The 22,998-nt window shown below is 36.7% G+C and overlaps 1 protein-coding gene and 1 pseudogene across 1 annotated transcript in view; one reads left to right on the top strand and one right to left on the bottom strand.

Moving 5' to 3' along the window:
- Positions 1-6,081: 6,081 nt before the first annotated feature.
- On the top strand, positions 6,082-9,722 carry LOC137720610 (receptor-like protein EIX1; annotated as a pseudogene).
- Positions 9,723-18,983: 9,261 nt separating this feature from the next.
- LOC137721209 (uncharacterized) overlaps positions 18,984-22,998 on the bottom strand; it is a 32,832-nt gene continuing 28,817 nt past the window's right edge. Inside the window, exons 2-5 of the mRNA XM_068460312.1 lie at positions 21,106-21,247; positions 20,378-20,604; positions 19,547-19,804; positions 18,984-19,414 (exon numbers count right to left, since the gene is read on the bottom strand). Of these exons, the coding sequence (XP_068316413.1) occupies positions 19,268-19,414; positions 19,547-19,804; positions 20,378-20,604; positions 21,106-21,247 (774 nt within the window). The 3' untranslated portion in view covers positions 18,984-19,267. The remainder of the gene's footprint in view (positions 19,415-19,546; positions 19,805-20,377; positions 20,605-21,105; positions 21,248-22,998) is intronic.

Here is a 22,998-nt window from a genome sequence, read left to right as displayed (position 1 = left end):
TGTGTTTGGGTCTGAATTTCAGTTTAATTACGATCATGCCATTGTCGGCTTCTGGTTTGGTATTGCTGTGTTTTGAAAAAAAAAAACTGTTTCTGCTGTGCTGAGAGAATAAACTCATTTTTGTTACTTCACGTTTTCAGTTTTTTTAATCCAAAACTATGAAAATAAGCTGTTTTTAAATGTTCATCAAACAAATTTTTGAACTCAATTTTTTTTATACTCACTTTTTATAAAAAAAAGTTCAGTACCAAACCGGTAGCCGGTAGGTTTGGATATTTCAGCTTTTTTACGAAGCTGCCATTGGTTCGAATGACGGGAATACCCGTTTAGGGTTTAACATTGCACGGTCGGGGGTAAAAGTTGGGTGGGCATTGTTGTCAGTTTGGGTTTGGGACAAGTTAGGATTGTATTCGGTGGGATCGACCGCTCAGTGTGGGATTTGGTGAGGGGAAGGCATGCGGCTTACAGAGAGGAGGAGAGAGAGAGGGGGAGGGAGAAAGCGTTCTGCAGCACGCTAGCAGTCTTCGTTCAGATCCAGGTTTGTTTTTTTTTCCCTTAAAATTTAGATTTTTTTTCGCCATTTTATGTTTCGTTCAGATCCGGGTCCGTTTGGTTGCCGAGAAATTCACCTGAAATTTTTCTTTTTGTTGGGTTTCAATTTGTTATTTGGGGTCGCGTCTGGGATGAATTGCTTTCCGGCATTTCAGTTCGGCTTCTGGGATTGCGAAATTCTTCGATTCGAAGTATTGCTCGTCGGCATTTCATAGATCACATTATGCATTATGTTAGTGAATCGTGCTGAGAACATGTCAATCATATTTAGGTTCTGTGCAAGGAAGGGGATATAGTTTTCGTCATGTCTTTATAGTAGCTTGGCATTTTCCAAGGACTTTTAATTGCTGCTGCATTGTTGAATACATTAAGAATGATCCGGTAAACCAGAGAGGGAGTCATCAGCTTATGGATCTGTTAACACATCCAATGTGTTGTAATCTTTTTGCTACTTAAACATGTTAAGACATCAACTCTAAAAAAATTTTTGGTCTGCTACTTTACTTATGGTGCTGTTGGTTTACTCCAACGATAATAGCTAGCTAGGATAGCCTTTTCTTTATGTCTTAATTATTGATATTGCTATCATCATGGCAGGCTATGTTGGAGCAAAAACTGTGCAGGCAAAGACATAAGAGTGATGGATTTTGGAATGAAATGCAGAGGATATCATTTTATGCTGCTTAAGTAAAAGTTTCCTCTTCTGTTATATTTGTGTGTTGGATATTGTAGAAAATTAATATAAGTTGTATATTCATGATAACTGACTGATTAAGATTACTTACAAGGGGTCTATATGCACAGGAGAGCTCAGCATGAGGGTGCTGTTGGTTTACCTTGCCTGGAAGTGTTGCAGTGCGGGGTTGTTCAAGAAAAAAGGTTTTAAAGGATCCTTTGCAGATGCAGGATCTTCTGCTGCGGTATGGGAATTCCTATTGTTAAATGATAACATTGTAATCCAAGTGTAATTAGTTTAGGTTTTTTTTTTTTTTTTTTTTTCCTGTGAAATGTTATTTACAATGTCAGAATGTTTCTTTGAATTCAGTTGCTGAGGTTTCTTTTTATAATTTCCCCTTTTAAGACATTTGCATTTTTGTCCAGATTGTGTGAGCCGTTGCTTCAGCCAAAACAGGTGCTCTCTCCATTTTTCATCTCTTCCATACTCAAACCCTAGCTGCTCCACCTCTCTCTCCCACACATAAGCAAACTCCATCTGAAAGCCGAAGAATCCAAAGGTAAATCCCTTCGAACTCTTCGATTATCAACCAGATTTCAGACTGTTTTTGGGATATACACTGCTATTTCATATAGTGTTAGTTCAATAGCTTAATCCTAAGACCTAGCTCATGAGACATCAGAATTTCGATTGACTTAGCTTTTGTCCAATGCCTTTTTTGTAGGAACAACAGGGATTGTAGACTACACAAACTTAGAAGATATGAAGTACGCGGTAAGTCCTTTTACTTTCTCACTCCAGAGTCCAGACATTCATATTTTCTGTAACCTTCTATGGAGCATGGGTACTAGGTTGTTGAATATTGCTTTTTCAATATGTCGATGTGTCTGAAGCATCTATAAGAATCTCAAACTTCATAAATCATTTCCATGCAGATCAAAAAGCTTGATGGCTCTGAGTTTTGAAATGCTTTTGACCGCCAATCTGTTCGCGTATGAATCTTACAAGTTGAAAATTTATTTTATCTTTTGCTCTGTTGGGTTTTTTTCCAATAACTCAAAAGGGCCGAAAGGTATTCCCTTTTCATATTCTTCTTTCCCAATTTCTTTAGGGTTAATTTCAATTTTCTTATGCTATTTGCAGTGGTGCTGTTTAGGGTTTAACTATTTGATTTCACAGATTCATTTCAGACACGGTAAATAGTTACATTTTAAATTCGTATTTCATAATTTGGTTGCTATATTCTAATGTCGATTCGTTACAACAGAAGTGAACTTTTTCTTTCAATAATTTAATCTGATGCAACTCTGTTTTTGTTCTCTCATGTCTAGGTTGGTGAAGGACATGGGGAGAAGAGCACTTTGGAAATGGGTACGAAAGGAAATAAACTTGCTGAACTGCATTGGCATCTATTGTTCCGGTTTTTCTTTGACAAGTTAACTTGCTCTCTCTTTGCAGTAAGGTGCACAAATATGGGAAAAGCACGACAGGGGAAAGCTGGGATATTGTTGTGGATGAGGAGACCTATTACGAGTGAGTCTGGACTTGGTTCTGGTTCTGTCTGCATATAGTATGTTGAAGCAGTCAAAAGGATTTCAGGGGAACCAAATATAAATAATTTAGATTACATCTTCTGGTATTGCTCTTACTGTAAAAGTAATTTTGATCTTTCACTTTTTGATGAAGGGCTGAGCTGTGAATTAAACCTCGAGAAAGGCCACCTGGCGTCTACCCTGCCCTTGATTTTGGATCGTCGTCGCTTTCAGTTGGTGAACCACCAGATGAATTTTCTCCAATATCGTGCGGCTCAAAAAAATTTGTATGTGTTTACGCATATTTTTGTGCTCTGAATAATTCTAATCAAATTCCATTGCTCCTAAGCTAAGTCTGAATTTGTAGCATATAAGGGAAGGTTAGCAGATACTTGCCAATTATCCAAAGCTGGATACTAAGGTCTTTAAGCTTAATATCTTTTTGTAGGTGTAGCATCTGCTTGGAAAAAGGTTTCAAGTTTAATGTCTGTATGTGTTATTACTCTTCACTGATTGTCAAGAACCAGGATTAAAGAAAAGCATCCTTTAAAGTTTAAACTGGAAGGGGGCAGGTTATAAATTACAGGTGAAATGAAACTAGAAATATATAGTCTTATGATTTGTGTCTAAAAACATAATAAATGATATTACATCCATCCATGTTAATAATAAGATTGTTATTTATGTGGTTATGAGTTTCTAGTCTCTTTGATTAAACATTTTCTTTCTCACTCAGGGGTTCACCATGAACCACCTCTTTTTGGATCAGCTATTATACTTGAATATGATTATCAAGTATAAACATTTTCTTCAGTCATCAAATTATGTAGCAGTAGCCAAATATAAACATTTGAAATAACGTTGCTTAAAAGAGCAGCTTTAATCCGAACTCAATTCTTTTCGGGGGCATATTGTGGGTTGATTCACATTCTGGGGTGTAATATAGTTGGTGTGTTGGGGCTGATTGTGGAGATTCTGATTACTCGAGAAGGTCCATTTCTTGAAATAGCTTGCATCCTTATTGCTGGTTTGACAATCATTCTGTGGCTAATTGTGGTCGTCTCAGAATGCACGGGCTAAATCCTTATGACCTAATACTTCTGCCGTCCATGATATTGGATTTATTGCCATGAATGCACATTTGCCTTCAGAAGGCAATTTGATGTTCCTTTCTATGCTACTTTGTTATTGCCAGTTTGCCACTATCTTGGGCTAAGATCTAACCTTTTCACTTCCCTTGAGTTAAGATCTAACTTTTTCACTCTAACGGAATGTTCCGTGCAGACTGGGGGTTATTACATAGCATTTTTACTCACTTAAAGAGATCTGTTTTACTTTCTGATCAGTTTGAGTGAATAATTCCTTGTGAACTTGGAAATCTCTCAAGTCTAAGTGTTGTGCACCTCGGTTGATATGAATTTTGAGATATTAGAAGAGCAAATGATTGTTAGAGTTGTGGATTAAATCATTTACTTGTTTGATAAGCCTAGCTAGCTACGAAGGGTCGTTAGTCTTAGCCACGACTTGTACAAAGGACTGTTCCCAGTTCCTGGTGTTGCTGGTGAAATGGTATGGAATTTGTTTATGGTATGGAACTTGATGATGTTGAAATGGTATGGATTTTGTTTATGGTTTTACCAATTACACAAACTGAGTCGTTTTTGCTCTTATCGGTTGGAGTTTTATGAGTTGTATCTGGTGTGCCTTGCCATGAATAGTGAAGGATCATTGACTCTGTACTTCTTAGCAGTAGCTGGATAGTCTTTCATATACAATGATAATGTTTTGAGGCATTTCAAATTATTCCACATGTAATAGTTTTGAATTCAGAGTTTAGTCTTTCAATTTCAAGCTGGCATATGATCTTTGAATATTATCATTCTAATTTTCTGAAGGTAAATAGAAAAATTGCATGTAAATCAAACAATGTTTCATAATCTTTTGTATGTTGGTACTATTGTTGATCTAAAGCCACAAGAACTTTGTTGGTCTAATCTTTTTTGCATGTAAATAGAAGTCTGATCTTTTGTGTGTATACAAGCAACAGTATCATTTAATTGCTTTTAAAACCCGCAGCATCGCGTGGGCAATTTTTACTAGTTATAACCAAATGTATGAAATTGAAATGTTATTATAGAAATGTTGTACGAGGTTACAATTGGAGAGATTTTTCAATGTGACTGGAACAGAGGATGGTACATCACGTGTCACTATATAAATAATAGAATACATGTTAAAAAAATAATAATTTAAAAAATAAAATTTTCACCACTTATATAAAAACACGTAGTGTACAACTCAGTTTTTAGATCACAATGAAAAAATTTTCGTTACAATTGTACCAAAATTTAAAGAAGTAAATTGTAATTTACCCTTTTTAGTTTCACTTGCACATTTACCTGTTTGACGCCCAACTTAGGTGGGCGTATTATATCCCAGTAAATCACATCCATCAAAAAAATTAATTTTTCATCTATATAAATACAATGTATTTGAAGGAGCGACGATTCTCAATTCCAAGTGGGTTCTTAAATTAACTTGTGTCTCTATAGATGTGGAGTAATAGCCGCTTAGTTTAATCAATCTTATCATCTATGAAACTTTTGTCCAAGATTCCAAGAGTCCGTCCGACGACTGCTACTCTCATTGATGTGCACCGATTGAAAAATCAAAGCATTAATTATTCTGCATGAGTTTTCATGCATTCACCATCGTGTGAATACATCCGAGTTTTTGGCCAAATTTTCCACATAAAATTTAATCCTCTCAACTTCCTAACATTATCAAACATTAATTTAATCCTCTGAAGATTAATTTATTCCACATGTAAATAGTTTTGAATTCAGAGTTTGGTCTTTCAATTTCAAGCTGGCATATGATCTTTGAATATTATCATTCTAACTTCCTAACATTATCGAACAATGTTTCATAATCTTTTGTATGTTGGTACTATTGTTGATCCAAAGCCACAAGAACTTTGTTGGTCTAATCTTTTTTGCATGTAAATAGAAGTCTGATCTTTTGTGTGTATACAAGCAACAGTATCATTTAAATGCTTTTAAAACCCGCAGCATCGCGTGGGCAATTTTTGCTAGTTATAACCAAATGTATGAAATTGAAATGTTATTATAGAAATGTTGTACGAGGTTACAATTGGAGAGATTTTTCAATGTGACCGGAACATGGGATGGTACATCATGTGTCACTATATAAATGATAGAACATGGGATGAAAAATTTTTCATTACAATTGTACCAAAATTTAAAGAAGTAAATTGTAATTTACCCTTTATTAATACAATGTATTTGAAGGAGCGACGATTCTCAATTCCAAGTGGGTTCTTAAATTAACTTGTGTCTCTATAGATGTGGACTAGCTAGTCCTAAATAGCCGCTTATTTTAATCCATCTTATCATCTATGAAACTTTTGTCCAAGATTCCAAGAGTCCGTCCGACGACTGCTACTCTCATTGATGTGCACCGATTTGAAAATGCGGTCTCATGCCGTAGAGGATGGTTTAGAAAAGGTGAGGCTCCCTAGTATATATAGGTAGCACTACTCTGGATCCTTCTTTGCACATACACATCACCTGCTTCATACACTTGAACTTTATGGAGAGAACCATGAGAGTTGTTTTACTACTAATCAGGTTTCTAGCCATTGCAACCATTACTTTCAGTATTGGTTTATGCAATGGAAATCCCGGTTGGCCTCCACTTTGCAAGGAAAGCGAAAGACAAGCACTTCTGATGTTCAAGCAACATCTCGAGGACCCTGCCAATCGGCTTTCGTCGTGGGCTGCAGAAGAAGGTTCAGACTGTTGCAGCTGGACAGGAGTTGTCTGTGATCACATGACCGGCCACATCCACGAGCTGCACCTTAATAATTCCGACTCTGATTGGGATTGCAACTCTTGTTTCGGTGGTAAGATGAATCCTTCTTTGCTCGGTTTAAAGCATCTCAACTTCTTGGACTTGAGTAGAAATAATTTCAGTACAACACGAATTCCCAGTTTCTTTGGTTCTATGACAAGTTTAACACACCTTAATCTTGGATACTCATGGTTTGATGGAATAATTCCTTATAAACTGGGAAATCTCTCCAGTCTACGCTATCTCAATCTCAGTTATAACGATCTGAAGGTAGAGAACCTTCAGTGGATTTCTAGTCTTTCTCTGCTGAAACACTTGGACTTGAGTTCTGTAAATCTTAGCAAAGCATCTGACTGGTTGCAAGTTACAAACATGCTCCCTTCTTTGGTAGAGTTAGATATGTCCTATTGTCAACTTGATCAAATTCCCCATCTACCCACCACAAATTTTACTTCCCTGGTTGTCCTTGATCTTTCTGAAAACTATTTTAATTCTTTGATGCCGAGGTGGGTTTTCAGTCTTAAAAATCTAGTTTCTCTTCGTCTCAGTGATTGTGGTTTCCAAGGTCCAATTCCTAGCATTTCACAGAATATCACATATTTGAGGGAAATTGATTTGTCATCCAATTCTATTAGTCTTGATCCGATTCCCAATTCTATTCAGAATATGACCGGTCTTAAAGTCCTTAATCTTGAGGAGAACAACTTCAATTCTACCATACCTGAATGGTTGTATAGCTTGAACAATCTCGAGTCCTTACTTCTTTCTTACAATGAATTACGCGGTGAAATATCGAGTTCCATTGGAAACATGACATCCCTTGTCAATCTTCACTTGGATGGTAATCGGTTGGAAGGGAAAATACCAAATTCTTTGGGGGCATCTTTGTAAGTTGAAAGTTCTTGATCTGTCAGAGAACCATTTCACGGTTCGAAGACCATCCGAAATCTTTGAAAGTTTGTCTAGATGTGGTCCAGATGGAATAAAGTCGTTGTCGTTGGGGAATACTAATATATCAGGTCCCATTCCAATGTCACTAGGAAATCTGTCAAGCTTGGAAAAATTGGACATATCTAGAAATCAGTTTAATGGAACTTTCACAGAAGTTATTGGTCAACTCAAAATGCTAACGGATTTGGATATATCTTATAATTCGTTAGAAGGTGCAGTGTCGGAAGTTTCCTTTAGCAACCTTGCAAAGTTGAAGCATTTCATTGCAGAAGGAAACTCATTAACTCTGAAAACTAGTCGAGATTGGGTTCCTCCTTTTCAACTTGAAATTTTGCAGCTGGATTCCTGGCATTTGGGGCCTGAATGGCCGATGTGGTTGCGGACACAAACGCAATTAAAAGAACTAAGCTTGTCTGGTACACAAATTTCAAGTACTATTCCAACTTGGTTTTGGAACTTAACTTCCCAAGTACAATCTCTGAATCTCTCTCACAATCAGTTGTATGGGCAGATTCCAAATATATTTGTTGCTCCATATTCAATGGTTGATCTTAGTTCTAACCATTTCACTAGTGCATTGCCTATTGTTCCCACCTCATTAGAATGGCTAGATCTTTCCAATTCATCATTTTCTGGATCTGTTTTCCACTTCTTCTGTGATAGGCCGGATGAAACAAAGAAACTTTTTGTTCTTCATCTCGGGAACAATTTTCTCACTGGAAAAGTACCCGATTGTTGGATGAGTTGGCAATCCTTGAGAATCCTAAATTTAGAAAACAACAACCTAACTGGGAATGTCCCAATGGCCATGGGATACTTACAAAATCTGAGATCGCTGCACTTGCGCAATAATCACCTGTACGGAGAATTGCCACATTCCCTGCAGAACTGTACCTGGTTGTCAATTGTTGACCTTAGTGAAAATGGGTTTTCTGGAAGCATACCAATATGGATAGGGAAAAGCCTTTCAGGGTTGCATGTTCTTAACCTTCGTTCAAATAAGTTTGAAGGAGATATTCCTAATGAAGTTTGTTATTTGAAAAGTCTCCAGATATTGGACCTTGCACATAACAAACTCTCAGGAATGATACCGAGATGCTTCCACAATTTGAGCTCCATGGCTACTTTTTCAGAATCATTTTTGTCACTGTTTAGCATTGGTTTGTCTGCTATTTTAGAATCATTTAAAGTTCAAGAGAATGCAATCTTGGTAACGAAAGGGATAGAAATGGAATATACCAAGATTCTGGGATTCGTAAAAGGCATGGACCTTTCATGCAACTTTATGTATGGAGAGATCCCTGAAGAACTTACCGGCCTCCTCGCATTGCAGTCACTCAATTTATCGAATAATCGCTTCACCGGAAGAATTCCTTCAAAGATTGGTAATATGGCACAGTTAGAATCTCTCGATTTTTCCATGAACCAACTTGATGGTGAAATTCCTCCAAGCATGACGAATTTGACATTTCTGAGTCACTTAAACTTGGCCTACAACAATTTGACGGGACGAATTCCGGAAAGCACTCAACTGCAGAGCCTCGATCAGTCGAGCTTCATCGGCAACGAATTATGCGGAGCTCCCCTCAACAAGAATTGCAGCACGAATGGGATGATACCGCCAGCAACAGTTGAGCAAGACGGAGGAGGTGGATACCGTTTACTAGAAGATGGGTGGTTCTACGTGAGCTTAGGAGTTGGATTCTTCACGGGGTTTTGGATTGTGCTTGGTTCTTTGCTGGTAAACATGCCATGGAGCATTCTTCTTTCACAGTTGCTGAATATGATAGTGCTTAAAATGTATCATGTAATTGTTGAATATGTTTAGCTTTGTTTTGTACTTTGCGTAAGTTTGTTGGCATTTTCCTTGCTGTGACGAATATGCCAGTATGGTTGTGTTGTATGATTTTGTCAAATTTCGTCCCTCTTGTTTCATTGTATTTTTCTTTCAAGTTTGGCTTTAGAGGGGTTAGGTTTCATGTCACCCCTTCCTTGTATCGTTTTTGTTTTCATTTTTAGAGGGGTAAGGTTTATGCCCCCCTTTCTTACTCAATGTTGTTTTTCTCCTTTTCTTGGCATTATGAGGGGTAAGGTTTATATTCTCCCCTGACTAAGTGTAACTTATTTGTTTCGTTATTAATAAAATATCCCTCGTACCATCGGGGTTTTCTTAAAAAATATAAAATATAAAAAAAAAATCCCATATAAAATTAAAAGACTTGTTTTCTGAACAAGTAACTCTTAATTCAGCAGAAGCAAATTGAATGACAAGAGAAATGTGTGAAAATGGTTTAGGGATTAGTTACCTATTAATTAAGGGGTGTGATATCCATACATCCCATTTTACTTCTCACACACCTTTTTAATTTTCGGCCGTCGGATCGGATGAATTGAAGAAGATCAACGGACAAAAATTATCAAGAGGTGTGTGAGAAGTAAAATAGGGTGTGTGGATAACTCACCCCATTAATTAATTATCAGCAAACTCACATTATTCACATTATTTCGTGGTTGTATTTTTAATTATTTTTCATTTACAATTTTACCTTTGGATCTTTCTTTTGTTCTCTCTCTTCTTCGTACTAATTCACATGACACCTTTTGCTCTTTTACGAGAAAACCCAATTGCTATGCAGCTTTGAAATGATTGTGGAGCAAGCAAAATGGTGATGATAGAGTTAGCATGTTCCTATGTTATTTAGAGGCACTCTATGTCACAAAGCATTCGTATTGATGCCAATATACGCAAAGTTTACAAACTTGAAACATGAAGCAACTTTGTTCCTAGAATAAATAAAATCGACTTGACTCGACTCAACATGTATCGATCTGTAGTTGCTTGACATCTTAAGCATAAGGGTTAAGAACAGGGGTCTGTTTAAATCTCCGAAAAGAAAATAATAAGGGCATATATTGCATGTACAAAATCCGAATCCTGTACTCTACATGAGTCTCCAGCATTAGCGAAACTTCATCTCATTTGGTTTGTTGCCCCTAATCCTGATGATCGGCGCTCCACTAGGGGCTATTGCATTTTCCTTGGAGATAATCTTGTCTCTTGGAGATCCAAGAAACAGCGAGGGGTGTCTTGCACAAGCACTGAGGCCGAGTCTAGACAACAGACCTATATGGCAGCCACTTTATCTTGGTTTTGCCATATCTTTCATGACCTGCACTTTTCTCTTTCTCCACCAAAGTTATGGTGCGACAATATTAGTGCACTTGCAGTAGCTTCTAATCCTGTTTATCAGGCAAAGATGAGACACATTGAAGTTGACTATCACTATGTGCGAGAAAAGGTTGTTCGCAAAGAAATTCAAGTTGGCTATGTCGCAACTACTGATCAGATTGCAGATCTTCTCACAAAGGGTTGTCCTCTGCTTGTTTCAGTTATCTCCTCTCCAAGCTTCCTGTTCGTAAACGCCCGCTTAGCTTGCGAGGGCGTGATAAACCTATTATTCCTACATGTACTTCAGGTCAGCAATCCACATCCCTGCATTTTGAATCACCTAAGTCCCGCTCACCAAGTCAAAGTTAGTTTGGATAACTCAAGGACTCTTCACCAAATAGAGAACCTAACGCAGTCCTATCTCTTCTTAGACTCTATCAGTTTATATTTGTAATTTGAATTCACTTGTAATCTACTATACGTTTATATTGTAACATACTTATCTTGTAATCTCTATATAATAAAGGCAAAACCTCACTCATCTTCAATTGAGTTGAGCCTATGCAATCAGTCTTTACAACCCTAGCTTAAATTCTTTCAAGTAAAGTATTGGAATCTTAATCAAGCGAATTATTAGAAATGGTGCATTGAATTCACTTGTAAAGGAACTGGATCTGGCTCGCCTGATGACTGCCCAAAACTCACCATGTGCCCACGAGTCTTCATCGCTGCCAGCGATCCTTGAAAACAATATCTATTTGTAAGAATTCGTAGTCCAAAATAAATGTTATATATCAGATAATGTCGAATGCTCTTGACCAACTGAGTTAGAAGTCACTTGCGTCAATTTTGGAGTTGGTTAGGCATATATATGCGGCAACATATGAGTAAATCATGACACACTTATGGAGATCATAAGAAAAGTAAAACTTAAACCTCAAACGTATCCTTCCCTACTCCATCATAGACAACATCAACGCCATTGTCGAAAGTTATTTCTTTCACACGAGCGACAAAGTCCTCTTTCTTCCACACAAATGCCATTGTATAATTTGAGTAGGCAGCTACCACCAGAATTGAACTTCTCATTTATTTTTTTCTGGGTAAAAAAAAAAAAAGGTGAAAAGGAAGGTGATTGGAAATCACTCCCAAAAAGCGAAAAACATTTGACTGAGGGGTAATTTGTTTGAGATCGTGAAATATTTTTTATATTAATAAATGTTTTGACTCCGGGATTTGAATTTACTCTCAGAAAACATAAAATGACATTTTTACCTTCACATCATCAAACAAGGCTTATTGCTCATACTTCACACAACTATTGGTCTCCAGTCGAATGAGGCAGGTGGTTTAACGGTAGCTGCTAACTATGATTCATGTGGACCTGTTAAGGGAGTAGACCATATGGGTAGGAACTACTATGTTATCTTGTTTTCTAAATTCGCTTTAGAGACAGACGGTGCACTCTTTCAAGGAACAAGTGAAGAGAAAAAAGCGTATTGGTGGAAAATTTTTAAATATCTCACAACGGCACGGATCCTATATACGGAGATATCCAAAACTTGCATATTCCTTGTTATTAACATATCAATGAGACCTACAAGGGATATGGGAGTACATATAACTCCTTCCATGCCAGTTTTTAAGCACAAGAATGGCTTGTAAGGGAAAGGTGTTTCTTGGAATGTCCATATGCTCCAGATGAATGGACGAGTAAGAGACCCATACAAGCACAATCTTTGGTGAAAGCTATAGGGTCCCCGTGCGCGGCGTACTTTAAGGTTTGTCTTTCTTGAATACTTTGAAAAGTCAAGGCAGTAGAACTAGCGCCAAAATTTCGGTTGGTCGAATGGATACATATAGACAGGTTGGTTGATCGAGTGGCTCAATTGCCTGTTCTGTGCTCAACCCTAGTTCCTCGACAGCACCTTGAGGTGCATTTAGTTGTCTTACATGAGACTAGGGATATTCTTCACTCCATGGCACCTCTCGCGCATTCATTCTTCCTGCCGTTCCAGACGTGACACCCTTTATCATTATCATCTACCACCGTTTCTTTCCTCTCGGCTATTCATGCATGAAGATCGTCATATATATGCTTGACTTCGGTTACCAGTGTTATAGGTAGGAGTACATTATGGCAGATCAATCACCCGGGTAAACCAACCCTCCTCCAAGAAGAATTGTTTTGGTGACTTATTGTTTTACTTCCTGATCAGTTTGAGTGAATACTTCATTGTGAACTTGGAAGTCTCTCAAGTCTACGTGTTGTGCACCTCGGTTGATATGAATTATGTAGATACTAAAAAAGCATATGATTGCTATGTTATCCTTTGAGGGTGTACAATTAAAACACTTATGTGGAGCCAAAAATAATCTCAAAAATCATGGAGGTGACACATGTACTTTTAGCAAAAAAAAAACAAGACTGCCCTTATTAAATAAGCTGGGAATCCCAAGCGCAGCTCAATATCCTAGGACTACTCAGAGCTCCACTGCACGTAGAAAAAGTCGAAGGTATTTAGTGATAGAATTATCCCTAAATCCTATCATAAATGCATTCCCAATTGAAGATAAACCCTATCAAGTAATTATCCCAATTATATTTAATTAGGGATAATTACCTTTAATTTCAAGATATTATTTACACAATATCTTGGGAACATTCTCACCAAAATCAACCCTAATTGCTGGCCAATTCTCCTATAAATACCCAATTTCTCCACAAAAAAATGGTATGCATTTTCTATGCACAGAAAACCTTAAGCACTCACTCTTATCATAGAGACTAACTTAGGCATTGAAGATCCATTGGCCAAAACCGCCTCCTCCCACTCTTCGTGGACTCATGAGGTTTTTGGTCTTTGATCAAAAGGGTTGATTGTTTTGCAGGAACATTTTCATCAAGACTGAAGACGTTGAAATTTGCATCGACAACTCATGCATGTAATTAATGCACGTAAAAAAATCAAACCTTAACCTAATGAAGCTTTAGCAGCAACCATAGAAAGTATTGCACTGAGAAGAAACACACTAAGTCTTCTATTAACTCTTAGCCGTATGACAATGCTCTATGGGAAGCTTTTGTGTTATGTGTTCTAGGGTTTATAGGGACCGATATTTATTAGTGTTCTAAAAAATGCTCTAGGCGCTAGACAGTGGTGCTCCGCCACGATTAACCCAAAATCGTTTACTAAATCGGGAAAGCTATTAGACAACGAAAGGCGAATGCCTAGGCGGCCTAAACGGATGCTGGGCAGGCTAGACGGAAGTTGGACGGTCTGGGGAAATATGACCGTCTACCCAGAAGCAAGCGGACGGTGGCCAATTTGGGTGCTCTGCACCTCACAGTCTTCTCTCCCCGAGTCTCGTCGTCTCCCTCTCGGTGTGACGATTGTATAAGATACGACAGAGAGAGTATGGATCTGCAATTACAGATGTGGTGATATGGCTGACAGCGGCAATGGTTTTTGCAGTAAGTAGCTTAGGGTTTTTTTGGAAAAAATGTGAGTTAATGATTGGGAATCGGGAGGCTGGTACAAGTATCTTGGTGTATTCTTTCATTCTAATAGGAAATATAGAATAATAAATGGATTAGATAGCTTTGGGTTTTTTGTTAGGGTCCATTGCGCCCATCTATAATGGACTGGACAATTCTATTCAAGGGTGAAACAAGGAATACAAGGCCCAACCTTACATTTTATTAATGAAAAAGGCCCAAAAAAATTTATAGGCTTAGAAAATGATACAAAAGGGCTAAAATTTTACATATTTTCTTACACATATTTTTCTTTAAAAAAAAAACATATTATTCAATGTTTATTTACATATTAGGTAGTAAGTTGAATTAATTTATATGATGGATAACAAAATTACTTAAATCCGCCTAATCTACCTAGGCCCCCACCTAAGCACCTAGGCGCTAGGCCCCAGCCCGCCGCTCGACTAGTATCTAGCATCTTTTAGAACCTTGATATTGATATAGGCTAAAAGCTAGGGCTTCCGTCCATAAAAGAAACCTAAACTTACTTTCTTAGCTTCCAAGTTAAGTATCATAATCATATCCAATTTAGGTTTCCAACAATCCTACTTCCAATATAAAACACCCCATTGATATCTCTAGAAATCAAATCACAATCAATATTATTCTCTAATTATACATTATAATTACATATATATAAAGGTTGATTTATGTTGGATAAATCCATCATATTAGAGTTGTGGATTAAATCATTTACTTACTTGATATGCCTAGCCAGGAGCCTACGACCCGTGTGAAGGACTGTTCACAGTTCCAGGTGGGGTTGTGAATATGACTGGTCCTCATGTTCTGTCTCTACAGATGGACTAGCTCCTTATCATCTTTGAGCAAGAAAAATCAAAGCTTTAATTATTCTGCATGAATTTTCATGCATTCATCGTATGGAATATATCAGAGTTTTTGGCCAAATTTTCCACATAAAATTTGATCTTCTCAACTTCTTAACATTGTCAAACATTCAACGAGAGTCAGACTGACTCATTCATAGGCATGGATTAAAAAACGCGTACGTTCTCCAGCCGTTGAGGATGGTTTAGAAAAAGGATGGTCAATAGCTTTGAATGTTCAGGGAGGAGTCTGGGGCATTGGTTGCTGCTGACCCAATAACATATAAAATTCTTTTTTTGAAATTTCATTTGACCTCTATATTAACTACGACAAATGAAGCAAGGAGATCTTTAATCAATATATTTTAAATTGACATCAACCAAAACTACATTAATTGTTTGTGTTTTGTTTCACTTAAAAAAATTAGCACGTTAATTCTCAAACAAGCTAAGGACTTATCAAACACGCAAACGCCTTCTCCACCAATATATATATCCTAATTCAAAGCTTCTGTGGTGTTTAAGTTCATTCAGTCACTGTTTATCGCATTTGGTTGTATCACAAAATCCCAATCATATCAGTATTTCTCTCAACTTGGATTTATTAGGATTTTTAAGGTTTTTGTATTGATTGATTGATTGGGAATGAGTTTTTTGCAGCAAAAAAATTTAAAAATTGGCAAAACAATTTTTTTTCCTTCAACCGGATTGAAAGCCCCATCAAGGTTTTTATCAAGGCCCATTGATGGACCCTATCCTCTTTTGTGTATGTATCTTTCTCATCTTAATGCATATCACACTCTTTTTATAAATAAAAAAAATAGTCATTATAAGTAAAAGTATGATCAATTTTTAGAAAATTATTTTATGAGCCCATTATAAATTTCTCGCTCCACCACTAAACTTGCAATCATATATGAGCCTCATATGGGAACTTCATGAGTCTCAATATATTTTAAAGAGTATTTTCAAAATACAAATAATGCTTGTTGAAATTCATGGTAACTTTTCCTTTCCCTTCAAAACCATTTATTAATTGAATTAAAATTCTAGTTAAAATGAGTATTTCAAAATACAAATAATGCTTGTTCAAATTCATGATAACTTTTCCTTTCCTTTCAAATCCATTTATTAATTGAATTAAAATTCTAGTAAAAAACGTTGGCTGGCACTATTGCAACCATTCCTCTCTTCATTTGATTTATTTTATTTTATTTTATTATTATTATGAGGATGAAAAGGATTCGAAATTATTACAATAATTAAAGGGAGGGGGAGTTTCGAACCCGACACGCAGGATTAAAAACCTAACACTAGAATATTAAACCACATGCTTCATATTATTATTATTGTGCCAATTATTTCGTTAATTCTCCAACTTTATATACATAGTAAATCTCCAAAGTTTATGATCTTTCTTTCCTACACCGAATGGAAGATCCACCCTTTTCTTTTCAAATTGATCCAATATTGATCGGAGTTCTTTTTGTATGCTATAATTATTCTCTCTCCATTACAAATTGACTAATTTAAATCTGGGGAAATTAAACTTTAAAAAAACGAAAATAATTAATCTACACAGATTTGTAATGATCTTCATTTCTTTCGGTAGGAAATAACTGGATATGATTCATTCAATTTCTATTACTTTATTCATATGCCAATTAGAAAATAAAAAAAAAGCAATAAATACAAGACAATGCAGGGAAGTTGAAAATGAGCGGCGGCAAGTTCAGCTTTCTGGGCATAACATTTGTGCCCATTGTTGAACATTGTTGGCAAAGGATTATACTGGTTTCTTGGTTACCTCCAACGTGTGGATACTGGTTTCTTGGCAAAGGATTATATAACGGATTCACCGTTATCGTGACATCTTTATTCATTAATAAATTGTTATATATATATATAACGTCTCAGGCTTGATGGACTCACTTTGCTAATGTTTCAGCCCAAATATTTTCATTAATTGGTTTAATTCCTGTTAATTTTGAATTACGCATTGTAGTGTTGGATTCACAAACTTTTTAATTCTCCACTTTCAATTGAATAAACAACGTGGTATGTATTTCAAACAAACAAGATTGAACATCTAATTAATGATTTGTTCATCTTCTTCTGGCAAGCAAGAAAAAACTAGTTATACGATGCGGCCATGTTTGAATTGCGCGACATAAACCAAATTTTCCAATTGCAAATTTGGTGATAAATAAATTAATTTCAATAAGTGAAAAACTCAAATAGATTACATAATTTGATTTTTTTTTTAAGGGGATTAGCTCGTGGGTAAGCTACAGTAGTCCACCTCTTCGGAGGTCGAGAAGACTTGCAGAGACAGTTCAGTCATCATCTGACTACCATTGTGTGATTCAATATCACTAAAAATCGAACCTATGACAAGGTGTGTGGAATGCGAATCTGAAAATGGTGAAGCATTTGTAATTTCAAAATTTCCCCCTCCATACATATTTATTTTTATCAAACCCTCCATACATATAACAATTGGAAAAATTAACTTAATTAATATGGGGTAAAACAGTGGTCTACGATTTTGGTCGCAATTAATTTGAAGAGTGAGATGGAGATCTTGGTGGTGTTGATTTAAAAAGGGGGTGTGATATCCACACACCCCTTTTACATTTCACACACCTTTTTAATTTTCGGCAGTCAGATCGGAGAAATGAAGAAGATCAACGGACAGAAATTAACAAGGGGTGTGTGAAAAGTAAAAATAGGTGTGTGGATAACACACCCCTTTAAAAAGGAGGCCTCCTCATTGGAGGTGTTGGTGAATAGCGCCATGCAGCAGTCAAAGGGTGTTGTGTGCAAACTCTGGTCATTTGGTACTTCTATTTATTACTTCTATTTATTAAAAAATTAAGACGAAAAAAAAGTGCAAGATAATTATTTTGAAGTGTCAGTAGCGATTATCTGAGAATGAAATTAAGAAATGTGGTCAAGTTCTTCATACTAGTTGAATTTGCTAAACCATCACCTGTTAAAAGAGAAAGAAAAGAAGTTATAAACATTACCAAAATTGTATCAATCTTAACGAAGACATCAAAAAACAAAAATTGGAAAAGAAAATGAAAATTGTTTGAAATCCAAATCAAAATCTCTAATTGGGTGGCATGAAAGGGAAAGGGGAGAGACTCTCAGCAACAATAAAAATGAGTAGCATGGGAGAGAATTCATGTTATGTCATCTTCTTAATTTTATGAAGAAGAGAAGATGGACATAGATTGTGAGATCGCCCTCCCTACCACTCATCTTCACTGACCTCTGAGAGATTTATCTCTCATTTCAACTTAGCCAGTTCTAAGAATGTATGTTGTGGTTACATGGCCTTAATTTATAGAAACTCAGGGGCACACAGATTCATAATTCATGAACTCCACGTCACTCTCATAATGCTACCAATCTCAAGAAAAACATGTGTATTCACGTGATAAGAGAGATGAAACGTCTAAATTTGACTTGACAATAAAGGAAAATAATCTAAGAGCCATAAGGGTTGGTGAGTAAGTTGTGAGTTTCCTTTTCCTTATGAGACCCATAAGGACTGGTGACTAGAGGCCTGGTTTGATGTACTTGGATCTGATATCTCGTAGTTGGATTCACCTTGCACATTTTCCAGCCCAAAAAATTTTCAACTAATGTCCGACCTTATCATAAGCATAGTTCAAAGCATGTGATATTTTATTGGATATCGTGCTGGATTTTTATTCATGCCTCGACGGTTTGATGTAGTATACTGTATATGCAATACAAGGAAAAAAATATTGTTCTCAATTCGTAAAGTTCTGAGTTTTGTTCATACAAATCACCTCTTTTTATGTCGATGGAAATTAATCGAGGTTCATTACATCGCATGTCTCTTGAAGTTTCGGAACCGGAAGGCGATGTTCCGTCCCTTATTCCTAATTTTCTTCACACATACCGCAAAGCTTTTGAAATGAACAAACCAACTCGTACATGTTCGCTTCCGACCTAGGGTATAAGAACAATAGATCCAGATGTTTTCCTGTTCTCAAGGTCTGCGTGTGCCTGTGCTGCTTCAGATAATGAGTAGGTGTGATTCACTCGAACCCGCAATATACCCGATGCAACATTAGCAAATACCTCTCCTGCAGCCTCTAACAATTCCTCTCAAGTTACAGCGTAATGAAAGAGGCTAGGCCGAGTCAAGAAAAGTGATTTCGCTGCAATAGCTGATAACGGAACTGGATCAGGCGCACCTGATGACTGCCCAAAACTCACCATGTATCCCCGAAGTTTTAAGACTTCCAGTGATCCCTGAAAACAATACCTCCCGATAAGAATTCATAGTCAAAAACATTACTTATCTATTAGATGATGTCAATGTTGGAGTTGAGTAGTTTGGATAAATCATAACACGCTTATGAATATAAGACAAGTATAACTTACCTCAAACGTATCCTTCCCAACAGAATCGTAGACAACTTCAACCCCATTGTTGGATGTTATTTCTTTCACACGAGTGACAAAGTCCTCTTCCTTATATATTATGACGTGGTGGCATCCATCCTCCTTGGCCTGAGCTGCCTTTTCTTTAGTTGATACAGTCCCAATGACAGTCGCACCAACGGCATTAGCCCACTGGCATAAAAGGGATCCAACTCCACCAGCTGCTGCATGAACAAGGACTGTGTGTCCAGGTTCAACCTATATAACAAAGGTCGAGTCAGATCTAATAACAAAAGCAACAAAGGTTTCAATTTTTCAAAACATTCATAAAATTAGGAAAAACGATGGCCATCATTAGGCATGCAATTGTAGAATGAAGATATGTTGAGATTAACAAAGCACTTCACTTTTCACACTTAGCTGAGATTAACTCCATCATAACGGAAACAAGAAGCGTACCACAAATGAAAAAGTGAAAGAGAAGGAATGGCAGTTTTCCCTTGTATCAGATATTTAAAGGAACAGATTAATAGAGAGAGAAAGCTTCTCAACTTCTATGAGTGCTCATGATTCGCACATGAAAGGGTTACACACAACTCAGCTTACGTTGCCGAAACAGGGACAATAGCTAAAATTGGTTTAGCAGTACACTGAATTTCATTTACTGATTTACATTTGCTGGCAGTGACCAGTATTATTAGTAACAAATATTCACCTTGACAGGAACAGTGTGTGTATGAAACAAAGAGCTCTACAAAAACATAATGCAATTCCACATTTATTTTCAAGAGAGATTAAAAAAAGCAGATGCGGGTACATGTGTAAAACTACCTTGAAACAGCGGCGTAGTAGAAACTGAGCTGTCGTACCCTTAAGCATGAGGGAGGCTGCAACTTTAGGATCAATGGAAGGAGGAACAGGCACAGCTCTGTTTGCAGGAAGGATCTGCTCTTCCGCATATGAGCCCATTTGCTGACCAGCATAGGCTACAAGATCTCCAACTTGCCTGCCCGTTAGACCTGGTCCCACAGCTGTCACGACTCCACAAGCCTCGACACCTGAAATCAGTTTTGGTTTATACATAAAGAGGGTAACTAGTAACTACATCTGCAGTGCCCGATAAAGTTTCAGATGTATATATACACAATCAAAATATCGGTGGGAACTGTTATCTGATTTCATGCTCTGCATTCTTGTTTTTAAGTTCATCCCAATCATTCCTAACCATTTGTCGAAATTTATACTCACCGGAGAAGTTACCCAACATTTTTAATAAAATTTGGATACAAGATAATCTTGGTTGAAATGCATCTCCATAATCTCAAAAATGAATTTTATTCAACTATTGGTGGGAACTGTTATCTGATTTCATGCTCTGCACTCTTGTTTTAAGTTCATCCAAATCATTCCTCGAAATTTATACTCACAGGAGAGGTTTACAGTTTACACAAAAACTGTCAAGAAACCCAAAATTTTTAATAGAACGTTGAAATGTATCTCCATAACCTCAAAAAATGAATTTTTATTCAATAAGTGAACTTGTTGAAATGAAGCAAAACCTGGGGTGTAGGGAAGCGTAGCAGCCTTATGAAGGCCTTTGCGGTAGTACACATCAATGAAATTAATCCCAATGGCCTCATTCTTGACACGAATCTCGCCATCCTTTGGCTCCCCTACTTCCACATCTTCCCATTTCAACACCTAACAAGATCACATTGCAAAAGTAAGAAAAACGATTGGGAATTATTGGCATAAACTAATAACCAAAGCAAAACTTTAACGACATGGATATCGAATGATCAGCATCAAAGGAGTATAAATCGTTTTCAGGTCCAATTGCCGGCTTATGTGAACGATTATATAAGAAAAGCACTTGATATGGCACTATAAACTCTCTACCAGACAGTATAAATTGAAGCTTATCATCTATCAACAAGCATGCTCACTTCCAAATAAATTATCATAGCACAGATTAGAAGCAATTCTCAAATTCAACGAGTCAAAATTACAAACAATAAAAACAACTCAGAGGCTTCTTAATTAAATTGGGCTGATTCTGTTTTTCTCATACAAATCAAAGCACAACCCAGAATTCCAATTCGTAAACAATATATGTAGAGAGAGAGAGAGAGAGAGAGAGAGAGAGAGACCTCAGGGCCACCATGCTACTATCAGAGCTTAGGGTATACACAAAAATAATTTACGCTTTGCTACCATGCTGGTGCAATAGCAAGATCTTTCACAGTTTAAGTGTTATCTTATCAAATCAATATATACCTATAATTGTTCTATATGACGAGTTTCTTTTCTTTATGGAATACAGGAATATAAATTTATCACTAAGTCTTAATGGTGTAGGGTATATGTAAATGAATTCAATTATAACTCACATTTTTGTTTTCTGTTTTGTAGCTGCCTTGATCATTAGTTGGTGATATTTGAGAGATTGGGTCATCTGGTTGTTTGGATTTAAGTGGGATTGAGGTTATTTGCCGCTTTTTGTGATTTGGGTCTGGGTTATGGTCAAGTTATTGCTGAAATTTGTGTTCAATTAGTGTGAGTTCTGTAATTGGTTTGTGTTCGTTCATATAACCTTCTGTTCTTGGAATGTGATTTAGTTCTGGCTCTTTCATTTGATTCTTAATTCTTTATGATTCAGCATTAAGTTGATATTGATGATGAATTTTTCCTGGCGATTAATGCTTTCATGTTTAAATCTTAATAACTATACTTGCTTCTCTTGGGTGTATGTTTTGCCGGTCATGAAAAACTATCGGCCAGTCTTTTTGCACCACTCTTTCGCACTCTTTTTCATGGCTATCATGTTTCTCTCTGACCTTATAAATTTTGCCTTCATTCACAGCAAAAAACCTTGCGGCGAGCAAACATGCATAACCAATTCTGCCAAAATTGCTGGAGAATTCCACAACCAAGGTCATCGAGTACGGCCGGAAGCGTGTTGAGGGTCGAGACAGCGATGGCACCGATGTTGGCAAGAGCGGCGACCCCTTTTCAAGGTACGGTCTTCACTGATTTGAAGTTTTAGTTTGTTTGTGATTTTTTCTTTTGGATTTGTAATTTATCCTTTTGTACTTGACAATTTGTGATCCAAAATTTTTTTCGCACGTTTTGATTTTCTTGTGAATTTATATGGGTTTAGATTTTTATTGTTAATTTACTGATGTTGGGGGATCATTTTGGCTTCTAGATTGGTTTGAACATTTTTCTGTCTTTGTTTTTTCCTTTGTGTAGTTTTAGTCAGATTGAAGTGTTCTTTGCAATTTGAGATTTAATTGAAGTGTTTAGGATTATCTACATATATATATATATATAGTCAATGTTGAAATTACTTTAGTCTAAAGTAGGAGGGGAAATCGCACTATTCATATGAACAGTGTTTTGGACGACATTTCAGTTTATTTACCTGATTGCCACTCAGATGCTTTAACCAG

This window comes from Pyrus communis, chromosome 16 (genome assembly GCF_963583255.1).
Source record: "Pyrus communis chromosome 16, drPyrComm1.1, whole genome shotgun sequence".
Taxonomy (NCBI): domain Eukaryota; kingdom Viridiplantae; phylum Streptophyta; class Magnoliopsida; order Rosales; family Rosaceae; genus Pyrus; species Pyrus communis.
The sequence above is the reverse complement of the archived record's forward strand: the minus strand, read 5'-3'. Positions and strand labels throughout refer to the sequence as shown.